At 32.7% G+C, this 13,742-nt stretch overlaps 1 protein-coding gene and 1 long non-coding RNA gene across 2 annotated transcripts; one reads left to right on the top strand and one right to left on the bottom strand.

The window, feature by feature from the left end:
* Positions 1 to 4,995: 4,995 nt before the first annotated feature.
* On the bottom strand, positions 4,996 to 9,246 carry LOC104100751 (uncharacterized). The gene is made up of 2 exons (XR_004508199.2): positions 9,022 to 9,246; positions 4,996 to 5,246 (listed from the first exon to the last, which is right to left on the bottom strand). It is a non-coding gene; the product is annotated as an uncharacterized lncRNA (long non-coding RNA).
* Positions 9,247 to 11,704: 2,458 nt separating this feature from the next.
* Positions 11,705 to 12,325, top strand: LOC104100760 (uncharacterized). The gene has a single exon (XM_009608071.2). The coding sequence runs from the start codon at positions 11,705 to 11,707 to the stop codon at positions 12,323 to 12,325; it is 621 nt and encodes a 206-aa protein (XP_009606366.2).
* The last annotated feature ends 1,417 nt before the right edge of the window (positions 12,326 to 13,742 follow it).

The following is a 13,742-nucleotide window of genomic DNA, read 5'->3' on the forward strand; positions in this document are numbered from 1 at the left end:
TCCAATTGAACATTCTACGGGTTGTAGAGTAATGTCACCAATAGACATTTCGTCATACTCCTTAAAACATACAATTTCGAACAATGGCACAAAATTGATTGCATCTTCAATATCTATAATCATGTGTTGTAGTTCTGAATCCCAAATTATTTCTGCTTCAATCTTGGGTAGATTATCATAAATTTTCTCTTGATGAATCATCTTGCTTTTTTCGTTACTAGGTTCATCTTCAATACCATCAAATAACTTTTTTTGTAAAACACCAATCTCTTTTGGACGGGCATCTCTTGCAACCAAATCATCTTTTTTAACAATCACAGAAATTCTTGGCAGATCAATTTGAATATTATTTGACTTCTCTTCGCTTTCAATGGAATCTCTATCATAACAAAAATTGCATGTATCTTCTCTTATTTTCTCCTCTATTTCTGAATTTTGGCCTTTTTGATTTATTTCTGCCAGATCTGGTGTGTCTTCTTTTTCTTTTGGTTGATCATCCTTTTCTTGCGATGCCTCCTCCAATGTCTCATCTTTTTGTTGATTCATTGATATCTCGTATGTCACCAATTCACCTTTTAAATCATCAAGTCTGAGTATGTTAAGATCTTTTGTAGCCTCAAAAATAACTTTCTTGTTGTAAAACTTTAAACTTAGAGACTTCAATATTTTTTCAATAACTTTAACTTATTCTAATACTTCTCCCTTGGTTCTTAGACCATTGACTATTTCTTCAATTCTTGTAAAGAATTCTTTGATAGACTATGTTGGTCTCATACGAGCCAATTAAAATTGACTCCTAAACTCTTGCAGTTTCTCCTTCTTTATGTCAGCAACTTTTCGATATGACTTCACCAAGATTGTCCAAACCTCCTTTGATGACTTTGCATGCAAATAATTTTTAGATACATGCAATTTGACCTTAATGGCGAGATAGCCTTATAATCTAAATGTCTTTTCTTCTCTAATTTCGTAGCTATATCACCAGTCAATGTTGTACCTTCCGGGGGTTCCTCAAATCCTTCATCAATGGTGGATCATAATCCAATAGCCTTAAAAAAAATTCTTCATCTGTTGATACCAAATTTCGAAATTACTTCTGCCATCAAACACAAAAACGGGACAATTAGGTAATAGAGTATCCATATATTTTTTTTGGATCTCACATAGGCTCTGATTACAGAATCTCACACAAGCTCTGATTCCAATTTGAAGGATTGAAATACCCCAAGAATAATTTAGGCACAAGCAAAAAATTCAACAAAGACATATTAGAAGAAATTTATTAAACTAGGGAGAGAACGTGGTAGGAGGCTTTTTCATAACTCAAAAACTCTTGAATCTCTGTACAAGAAAACAAGTAGTAGCACCCCTGTTTATAATACTACAAAACCAAAAACCTATTTCAATATAAAATTGGTAAATGAAATCTAACTAGACATGAATTAAGTAACCTAGTAAATATTAAATCTTAAATAATTTAGGAATAATAATTTATCTTGGTTTAATTTCCAACAGTAACACATAGGGCTTTTCTAACCAAAATATCAAGTCGTATTCGGAAAGGTTGATTTTATATTAATAATCTGTTTTGTATTTACACATTAAAAAGAAGTAACTTGAAACCCTACGTTAATAAAAAGAGAAAAAGACAAAAGGATATACGTAATATCTAAGTACATTATTCAAAGCTGCAAAGCAAAGTGCTTGGTCAATTTATGATTACTTTGAAATTCATAGCTTTTCGTTTTTCTAACGTTCCATTCCCCAATGTCATACTCTTTTAAAGTTTACTCCGGAAGCGGACTTTTGAATTCAATTAAATTTATTTTCTATTTAAAGTGTCATAAATAATTTATTATTATTTTCTAAAAATATATACATATATACATAAAAAATTTACTGAACTTTACGGGCATCGATTACCCCTCTCAATATATAGCACAAGTTCGCCTCTGGTTTACGCAATGCCAATGTTTGCGATAAGTTGTCGGCATATACAAGTAAAAAATGTTATCATCACTAAGCATAAAGGAATATAAAATAATAATAATAATATCAAAGGCAAAGGTATATTATGGTAGAATATTACAATCATAATGAATACAGAAACGAGTTATCAACTAACAAATTCTTTGAACACAGTTAAAGGGCTTAAGGCAGTTATGAGTTTGATCTTGCATTTTTATGTTTTTGTATTTTCCAACTGTATAAACAATAGTAGTATGTTCTTATTTATATTTAAAAAAAAAAATATGCATCTATTATCACGTATGGAGGAACAAGTGGTGGGGGCGAGGACGAGATGGGTCTAAAGAAGGAAGTGACAAAGATCTTCAAGTTGCAATTCGATCCACACTTGCAAAGTAGGAGCCCATTTGCAAAGATAAGGGCACTAATGACTGCAGTGGAAATGTTGAATAACCACAGTGTCAAACAAGAAGAAAAATGAGAACTAAAAATGAATTATCTCATAAGCACACGAACATAATTTCACAGGAAATCCAAAAAGAGATGACAAGAAAATTCAAAGTATATATATATATATATATAAGAAAATTTACACTCCTCTAATTTAATTTTTTTGGCAGATCAAGATGTAGGAGTTCAATTTTGCATTTAGTTGGGTGGACAACAATGATACATTTGTGGCTGGGGATGGGGCAACCATTGTTGTCAAAGTTATGGAAATTTTGATCCTAGCAAATTCAAGCACACTTTCAATCCCAACATCCGTTCCTATCATGAACGGGTTGTTCAATGTGCTGATTATTGATGATCATTTCAATGTCTTTGATTCTTCCCTGCATTTTCAAGTCACCTCAAGTTCCCTTATTCACTAAATCCTGTTATTGAAATATCATTGTTGACTATAGAACATGGATTCGGCCAATTAGACGTATGCTCTATTGGTGAATATAAACACTTTTACTTTTATAGGACTTGTAAGAGCTTTGCATGTCAGAAGAAAATATAAAGTATTTCTTGTACTTTTTACTTTATTTTTATGTTGTATAACATTAGCCCAGTGGCGGACTCAGGATTTTGTAAAAGCGAGTTTAATCTTAGAAATACATAATTTTAGTCGTAAAATAGTAGTTGTCAAGTGGGTTCAAATAAAATATTTATACAAAATTTGCGCAGCTTTAATCCTAATTTATACATATACACAGTATTACCTCCGTTCCAGTTTATGTGAACATATTTCCTTTTTGGTCCGTTCCAAAAAGAATGAACTATTTCTAAATTTGGAAACAATTTTGCTTAAACTTACAATTCTGCCTTTAACGAGAAATTTTTATAACCACATAAATATTCTGGGGGGCCTTTTTGAATTGTTTAGGACCACAAATTTCAGAAGTCTCAATTTTTTTCTTAAACTCCGTGCCCAATCAAACAGGTTCACAAAAATTGGAACGGAGGGAGTATTATTTTTTGATGAAGAGTGTTCAGTTGAACCCGCTTTACACCACGTGCGTCCGCCACTGCATTAGCCTGAGATAAGTTTATGTGAATAACATGATCAATGAGGATTTATATAGCCGACTCCAAATTATTTGGGACTGGGGCTTAGTTATTGTTGTTGTTGCCGGAGTATATAAGCATTCGGTAGAGCAGTTTTTGTTTGTTGGATTAATTTGATACGCTTCACATGAATATTGGTCTAATGAAGTAAATGGCAAATATGTTGCAGCCACACACTGTAAATTTAAAGTTAAAGTCAGTAGCTTTTTATCTTATCATATGTTCCTTAATTAATTATATATGTTGTGTATATGAAGGTAACATCTATCCATTTGCAAGCGTAGTGTCATGTAATGGAGAGAGTGAGTTTGTAGCAGGGACGAAAGCTTCCGTTATGGTTCTTCCTAAAGATGCATTTGGGAATAATATCTCTTCAGCAAGCTAATTAGTGAAGGACTGAACTCTTATAATATTACATTGTAAGAGTCAACTTTCAAGACAAGAGTGGGTTGCTCCAGTGGTGAGATCCTCCACTTTCACTCAAGAGGTTGTGAGTTCGAGTCGCAAACTGTCTCTCTACCCCATGGTAGGTATACACTACTTAGGTTAGTTAATTATTAGCTAATCTTTTTTAAGAAAACTTTTATAAAAAAAAATATTTAATTAAAGGATAAGACTAATTTATTTTTTGAGATGAGAAAGTTTTTTAATAATAATTCATATGATCATGCTATATAGATAATTCACATAACTAAAAGTATTATAATAGATAAAAATAAAGACAAAAACATAAACAATAATTTCAAAAAATAAATAAATAAAATATAAAGATATAATTTAAATTCTTATGTAGTAATTTTAATTAAAAAAATTAAAATTTCACGTTAAATACAAATGAGAAGGAGAATTTAATTTAATTGCTTATTGAAAATAATAACTATTATAAATATTAGTAAATCTATGACATATAATAAAAGAACTTCTCTGTTTAACTTTTTAAATTATTCAACATCATCCATTTTGGAAAATAATACAATAATATTCGTATTTTAGATAAACAATAAATGGAAAAAAATTAAAATGTTGTAGAGCAAAAACTAATGTATAAAGAGGAGAATAAGTATAATGTAATTCTATACACACTTTAAATTTATTTGATAAAATTAAGTAAATAAATAATACTTAAAAATATTATTGATAAATTTAAATAACAAAATAATTATGAGAAAGTTAAATAGGATAAAGTCAAGTTAAATTTCAAGAGTAATTCAAATTATATTTATTATATTACAGTAACGACTCGACCAGTCGTTTTGAGAGTTGTAGCCTCGTTCCCTTTTTCTGCTCATTTTGTGTGCTTCACTGTTGTTTTATGACTTATTATCGGGTTAGTTGGTTGGGATCCGGAGAGAATTCAAAGTGAATTGAGACACTTAGTCTCTTAATTGAAAGCTTAAGTTGGAAAAGTCGATCGGATGTCGATTTATGTGTAAACGACCTCGAATTTGAATTTTGATGGTTCTGTTAGCTCCGTTGGGTATAAAGACTTTTATTTAAAATATAGTATTTAATGGTCATTACAACATGAGATTTGCCTAGGCCACATAGTGCCTATTCTATCTCTATCAAAAATAGAAATAGCAAAAGCGGGAGGATAATAATACAACATTAATTTATCAAAAGAGCCTAGGCTGCATCCATTCTTGGCTAATTTATCCGCTACTCTATTAGCTTCTCGGAATGCATGCTTTAAAAGTGGTGTTCCTGTCCCTGTCAATAGGAACCTGCAATCATCAATAATATTTTGATAAAGACAATTATCATTTGTTAGCATGTTGATGAGGTCCTGGCTGTCCGTTTCGATGATTAGTGTTGTTAGTCTTTTTTGGATGACTAGTTTTAACCCCTATAGGAGGGACATGATTTCATGTGGATGTTTGTGGTATGAGTGAACCCCATATTAAATTCTAGTAGCCAATTTCCATTGTTATCCCTAAATGTTCCTCCTCTACCTGGATTTCCCAGGCATGAGCCAACGATATTTAATTTGAAAACCCCCTCGATAGTGGGTTCCCATTTGATATGTATAGTTTTCTTTGGTATATTAGCAGGGGCACATTTGCCTATAAAATGAATTCCTAGGCACTACTTATTAAATGGCTAATGTTAGGATATGAGTTGCTTCCTTGAAAGATCCTTCAATTTCTGGTGGGCCAGATATACCAAAGAAGGAAAGGTAGAAAAACTGGCCAACTGATGTATTGGTTGAAGCCCATTTTTGATTTCAGTTGATATTTCAGCCAGTTGAAGATGATAAGCTCATTGTCTAGCCGTAGTGGATAGTTATGCTTTATGTGGCATTGCTCCCATATTATCTTTGAATAAGTGCATCTGAATAGGATATGCTCGGTGTCCTCTTTTTCCAATCCACAAATACTACACGTGTCAATAGGGCAGATATTGCGTTTTGACAAAAGAGTGGCAGTTGGGAATCTGTTTAGGACAAGAAGCCACATAAAATATTTTAATTTGTTAAAGATATTATGATAGCATCAAGGACAAGGATAGAGTTTTGGAATATCCAAGAAGGCCATTTACAAGATTTCAAGCTAAAGAATTGCAGACTAAGGTTGTTGTACTTCAATGGCAAATAAAGAAGCTTTTAATTATAGAGGACGAGATCAAGCCCAAAGGAGATGAATTGTACAACTTTTAGAATCATTTGGTGGCCCAAATTGAAATCCAAGAGGAGGAAGATTGGGTCCCAAACTCGGCCCTTGAAATCCAGCAAAAGGGCACCGAGAAGAGTTCAAAATGAGCGAAAAAGAGATCCAAAAGGTTTGTTTGAAAAGGAGTCCAATTGGAGTCCAAACCAATGGCCCCAATTTGTAGTTTTAAGGCCCAAATCTGCCCCAAAGGGATTTGGCCGGCCCCTATCTAATTTTAATGGCTTTTTTTTATTTCTTAGCAACCACCCTACCTAATTTTAATGACTTTTTGTATCCCTTAGCAGCCACCCTACCTAATTTTAAGAACTTTTACTCCTATAAATAAGGTGTTCTTCTCATTCATTGAGGCACTTCTTTATTGATTAAGAATATTATACTTTGGGAGTTATTTTGAACCTTTGTTACTTATACTTTGAGATTTATCTTTCAACCTTTATTAGTTCTTAGTTCAAGGTAGTAAGATAACTTCTTTATTGTAATATCATTGATTACTTTGTGGTATTCTTAGAAGGCGATTAATATGAGTTATTAATTGTTATCAAAAGTTACTCGTAAATGGGTCAAGATTTGAATCTATTGTTTTAATTTATTTTTAAGTAAAGGCGTTTGATTTCGTCAATAAATCAAAACGTTGTTGCTTGGATCTTGTCAAGGCTATAGAACTTGCATTCTTAGAAGGTCTTGGAATTTTTTCTTTGAATTTTTCCGTATCCTTTATTTTCTGCACTTTAATTCTAGTTGTTCAATTCCTTATTGTTATTGCTTCCGTATTTACTTCTCATATTCTTACTCTAATTTGGATCCCCGACCTTGTTGTTATCATATTACATTTCCAAATCCAAGTGTAATCTAGATTATTATCCAAATCAATATTGTCTTGGTTTGAGATAACATCATAGGTAGCCTTGATGAAGAAGGAGCTATGGCAAGGAGAATTCCAGGTGATTTTGTCCGTACTTAGTTGAAATTGCTTGATATAAGTACTATGAATTTTTTGATTGATATTTTTCGGGAGTTCGAAAGATAATTTTGATAGATTGAAGTGGTCATTCTCAATAATGGATATTACGTTCATGTTTAATTCTTCTTTATTAAAGGGCCCATGACTTAATTGTCTGAGGGTGCCCCCGTGACTAATCCATTGGCTATCCCAAAAGTTAATATTTGTGCCATTTCCTATTAGCCATTTGGTACCTTTCTCGCAAACCTTAAGCCCTTACAGATATTTTTTCATATATGGGATGTAGATGAACTAGGATTAATCATGATGTTTGTAGTGACTCTACTACCATACTCATTGCGCATCACTTGAACCCATAGGACCTCCTTATTACTATAGTATCTCCATGCCATGCTATCATTAAAGGTATCATTCTTCCAGCGGGTTTTATATAGGCCTAATCCCCCCTTGTTTTTTTGGCGTGATGACTTTATTCCAATTTAGGAGATGGCATTTCCTTTTCTCCTCCATACTACCCCATAAGAAGTTCTGTTGGATAGAGTCGATCTTATTTAGGGAGGCTATAGGAAGGCTAAAAATTTGTATAGTGTGGTTGGGAATGGCCGCGAGAGAGGTTTTAATGAGAGTGGTTCTTCCCGCTAGGTTTAGGAAATGAGTTTTCCAACCCTTAAGTGTGTTGAGTTGTTTAGAGTAGTAATCCATTATGCCGTAAAGCTTCTCTATTGTAGACATTTTATTACTATACATGTTTATTAGTAGTATTATTTTATGGAAAAGGGGCCAAATATACCCCTTTACTTTGGTATATTATTCATATTTACCCTCCATTATACTATCGGGATATATCTACCATTACCGTTAATAATTTTTTTTAAAAATACCCATCATCTAACGGAATTCACCATATTAATAAAATAATCATTTTAAAAAAAACTCATTAACCCATAACCTGTTAAACCCATCATATAAAAATACGGAACCTAGATTTCTGAGACGTCTTAACACATTTTATTCATTTAGAGAGAGACGAGAATAATGATGGAAGTAGGATTAGTAAGAATTTATATTTTTGGTTCTTAGTTGTTCATGGTGGTGTTAGGATGTCATGCTATCACTTTTGGTTGTATTTTTTGTGGTTATAATATGGCATCCCTTTGTCTAATGCCATATTATACATACCAAGAATATGAATATATGATTGTCGGTATTTTTATGTCTTTCACGTCTTAAGTTCAACAAATGACTACGAAGGAGATGACTAATTTATAAGGAAGAAGTGCAGTAAATAAAAAAGATTTAACGGGTTATTAATGGGTTTTAAAAAAATAGGTTTTTTTTATAATTTGGTGGCTTCTCGCTAGGTGGGGGGTATTTTTAAAAAGTTTGGTTAACGGTTATGGTAGATGTGACCTTATAGTATAGCAGATGGTAGATATGAATAATATACTAAAGTAGAAGGGTATATTTGGCCTTGTCTCCTTATTTTATTACTTATATGGTCTTTTGTTTAAATATCTTAAATAGGAAAAGTACGGACTTTTAAGTTGACTTTTTTAGTTTTATCTCTTAAAGTAAATAAATAGGAATCATGAGTCCACTTGTTAAGTAATAAAGAAACTTATAAGTATGACTTTACATGTGAAATACAAAATAATTTTTTTTGTTTTCTCTATACTCCGCCATTCTTGCTGCTTATTCTTTCTTCTTCTGTTGATGTAGTATTTGATCAAAGGTAGACAAATAACATGATGCTCTCATGGAATACAATTTTATCTCCATATGTAGTTATTCTTAATGGAAAACGCTTCAAGAAAGATGAGATTTTTAAAAAAATCATATAAGAGAAAAGTGTAAGCTCCCAAAGCGTACCTGGAATTCTCTTTAAGAGTCCATGGCACGCTTAAGACGTTGGACTCCCACAAAAGGTGATTAAGAGTATCATGGATGCATGTAGGCTCAAATGGTGAACCGTGACACCACTTCGTTGAAAAAATTTACTAAATTTGTTAATGATAGATGATATGCTAAAAGCGAATAAGATATAAACAAAGTAAAGTGACACTGCTTGTCAAATCCAGTTCGTAATTCTACGGTTGTGCGTCTGATTCTCCTACTAAAGGTCGAAGGTTCAATAGGGACGGATCTACAGTAATATGTATGAGTTCCCGAAAAATCAGTAGCTTTTATCTTGACCATGTATTTGTATTAAAAAATCTATTGAATATATAACAATAATTATATGAGAACCTAGTTCCAAAATGTATTTCTGGTCCAATGGTAAATCCTGGAACCCATATGTGGCCCGCTTCCCTTCCTGTCAAGTTAGTACAAACAAATATTACTCCCTTTCTGTCAAGTTAGTACAACTTCCACATTAGTCTATTTTTTAAATAATAATAGATGACTAAAGTGAACCTTAAAAGAAACAACCATATCAAAAAGTCCCCAAAAGTTACTTTGTAAAAATACCCGAATCAAACATTGAAAAAAAAGAGTTAGGGTTTCAAATATCTTGTTGCAACCACTGGTTCTTCGTTCTTCTTCTAATCTTCTTCAATCTTGACTTTTCTTTTGTTGCCTATCAAAGACAAGTTAGTGATCTATTGTAGTTTCTCTCCCTCCTTCGTCTTTTTTTTTTATAACTATTTTCCTCTTGTATTATATTATATGAAATAATATCTCTTAACTATTTTCCTCTTATATTCATCTGTAATATTTAATTTATGTCTTATGATTTGTAGGGCATTTTAGTGAGAGTCGATATGATCAAGAGATTTTTCAAGCCGCAAACCTCTTCAGGTTCTACTTCTAGTTCTCCTTCGCTAAGCTCTCCTTCATGTCTAGTGATTAAAGATAATGTCAATTCTTCCCAACCATCATACAAAGATATTATATTGGATCCGAATCTTCTTAAACCTAATTCTGGTGAAAGAAAACAAATTTTAGAATTTTTTCCTAATCTACGTGACCGAGTGAGAAGACATTACATTCAAAAAGGGCCTTGTCGGCCTCGTAATTTTATTTTTTCAAAAATAAATTTTGGTGGAAAATTATGTTATTTTAATCCGGAATGGTTTAATACTTCATATTCTGGATGGTTAGAATAGACTATTAAAGAAGATGCAACATTTTGCTTATGTTGTTACTTGTTTAAAAATGAGATAGGAGGATATGGGGAAAAAGTAAGTGATTCTTTTACAAAAGACAGTTTTAGGGCTTGGAATAAAGGTATAGAGAGGCTTAACGCACATGTGGGTGAAGTGAATAGTGTTCATAATCGGTGTTTCAAGATGATGATAGATTTATCGAATCAAGCACAATCTATTTTAACACATTTTGATAAGCAATCCGAGAAAACCAAAAGTGTGTATCGGGTTCGCCCGAATGCCTCAATTGATGTTGCAAGGTATCTTTTGAAGAAGAAATGTCTTTTCGGGATCACGGTGAGCGTGAAACTTCTACAAGAAGAGGCAACTTCTTGGATCTCTTAAAGTGTATGCAAATAAGAAGGATGATGTAAAGAAAGTTATGTTAGAAAATCCTCCAAAAAATGACATTATGATTTGTCCAAATATACAAAAAGACATTGTGAGTTCTTGTGCGAAAGAAACATTAAAATCAATTGTTGAAGACTTGAACGGGGATTACTTTGGGGTATTGGTTGATGAGTCTAAAGATATCTCTCATAAGGAAAAAATGGCCTTTGTTTTGTGTTATGTCAATAAAGAGGGTAAAGTTATTGAGCGATTCCTTAGCATTGTTCATGTTAAAGATACATCCACAAAGTCAATAAAAGAAGTAATTTATTATTTGCTTTTGGAACATTCATTAAGTAAATCTCAAATACGGGGACAAGGTTATGATGGATCTAGTTAACATGCAGGAAGAAATTAATAGTCTTAAAACTTTGATTATGAATGATACTCCTTCAGCATATTGCATACATTGTTTTGCTTATCAATTGCAGTTGACTCTTGTAGCTGTTGCAAAAAAATATTATGAGGCTGAACAATTTTTTGATATTCTTACAAATGTTTTAAATATTGTTGAGGGTTCTTTTAAGCGTAGCGAGATGCTTCGAGATGATCAAGCAGAAAAATTAGAGGAACTACTAGTGCTTGATGAAGTTCATACAGGAAGCGGTTTAAATTAAGAACTTAGACTTCAAAGAGCAGGTGATACTCGATGGGGTTCTCATTTTAAGACAATGCGTAATTTTATTAGTTTATTCTCATCAATTGTTCATGTACTTGGAGTTCTTGCAATTGAGGGTTCAAATTATCATGAGAGATCAATGGCAAAAAGTCTAGTGGATGCATAAGATCCTATTACTTTATGTATATGTTACATTTAATGTTGAAAGTATTGGCACTTACATATGATTTAAATATGGCTTTACAAAAAAAAAGATCAAGATATTGTAAGTGCAATAAAGCTTGTTGGTTTCGTAGAAAGACAATTGCAAGATACGAGAGATTCTAGATGGAATTCTTTGATAGAAGACGTCTCTTTATTTTGTGTCAAGCATGGTATTGTGATCTCCGAAAGGGATATGAATTATGTTCGTGGAAAGTCAAAGCGTAAGAAATTAATTGTTACAAATTCTTATCATTTGCGTGTAGAGGTTTTCTATGATATTATTGATTTGCAACTTTCTGAGCTTAACAATCGTTTCAATGAAGTGAATACTGATCTACTTCTTAGTATGGCTAGTTTGAGTCCAGATAATCCTTTTGCAAATTATGATAAATACAAGATTATGAAACTTTCTGCACACTATCCAAATGAGTTCACTGATTCTATGCTTGAGGATCTTAGTTTTGAGCTTGATATTTATATTGACTATATGCGAGAGGCAGACAATGAATTCTCTAACTTGAAAAGACTTGGAGATCTTTCAGAGATATTGGTTAAAATAAATTTGCACATGACTTGGAGACTTGCTTATTTGCTTGTGAAGTTAAGTTTGATATTGCATGTCGCTACTGTAATGGTAGAAAGAGCTTTTTCTTCGATGAAGTACGTTAAAAATGACTTGCGAAGCAGATTTGGTGATGGATTTTTTAATGATTGTTTAGTTTGTTATATAGAGGATGAAGTATTTGAAAGTGTACCTAATGATGTGGTCATTGATCGTTTTCAAAACATGACAAGTCGTCGAGTACAATTGTAATAATAATGTTTATATTCATATGTTGTCTTTAAGTGTTTAGTTATTTTCTACATATATGTTATATATTGATACTCGTTCTTTAATTCGGTTATTGTAATATATTGACTTAAAATTGCAGTAGAAACCCATACACTTCAATTTCTAGATCCGCATCTAGGTTCAAGTCCACTTGCAAACAGGTTGAAATTTTCAAAAGATTCGAACCAACGACCTCCATTGTTAAATAATATGAACTAATTAATCAATTGGTCAAATTATTTGACGATGTGCAGTTTTTGGATGTATTAGCTTGGTGCTACACTATACGACTTCCTATCTCTCTCGTCATCTTTGTATGGGTCAAAATCTATCGTCGGGCATTTAGGACGAGGTAGTAGCGAGGGATGAGTCAATCAAGGTCGATCAGGAAACGGCGAAGCTCACGGTCATAATGGCAACAATGGTCGAAATCGAGCACCGTGAAAAGGACTGTAACGGCTAGTTTTTAGAATAGTATAATAGGGAGAATATTCTAAAGAATATTTTGGGGCATATGTACTATTCCGAATTTTTAGGGATATGTCCCATATAAAGAGGAGAAAAATAGGAGAAAGAGGCAGGTGATTTTTACTGGATAAGAACAGACTACTGAGAAATATTCTCTCATTTGTAAAAAATACGAAGATTACCTTTTTATCAAGATTTTTGTTCGTGTTGTTCCATATTTTCCCATCAGATCCGAGAAAAGTTTGAGCATTCTAAGATTTATGTGTCACTCATCATTGTCAGGAGGAACAATCATCTATTTTATTCATCATTAGGTACACTTCTTCTATTTACTTAAATGTCATTTATTGTCATTTATTGCTAGATATACCTCCATTATTATTCATTACTTTTGGAATATTTAATGTATGTTATTGTCAATCTCCCACTATATATGTTCCATATTATCCACGTGTTCTGAAATTATGTCTAGAGATATTATTATTAACTATGTTTAACCATTATTTCACAAACACTATAGTTTTTACCGAAAGTAATATTTTTTGGTCAAACAATTTGGCGCCGTATGTGGAAATTTCCTAGTTAAATGTCTTAGTTTCTTCTAGATCTATAATTAACACGGGTCACTAATGTAAAAAAAAAGGGCAAGAACAAGATCTCCTTTCTTTGCATGTACAAATCCAATATGGCAGGTAACAGAGAAGAAAAGACGAGGATAATAAGTGACCTCCCAACCAACCTCATGAACATCATCAACGAGAGCTGTGAAATAGCAGACGGAGACGCAACGCCCAACACCTCCCCTGGACGAGATAAAACACCCCCTCACTGCAGCATCATAAAATCTCTTGGTAAGGGAGCCTATACGTTCGTGGTGGAGGAGACACTCCCAACTATAAAAAAGCTCCTTGAGGCTTGGCTAACTGACACG

The sequence above is a fragment of the Nicotiana tomentosiformis genome, chromosome 7 (assembly GCF_000390325.3).
Source record: "Nicotiana tomentosiformis chromosome 7, ASM39032v3, whole genome shotgun sequence".
Taxonomy (NCBI): Eukaryota; Viridiplantae; Streptophyta; class Magnoliopsida; order Solanales; family Solanaceae; genus Nicotiana; species Nicotiana tomentosiformis.

Coding starts and splice junctions, on each gene's coding strand:
- LOC104100760 (XM_009608071.2), top strand. CDS start 11,705: ATGAATTATGTTCGTGGAAAGTCAAAGCGTAAGAAATTAATTGTTACA.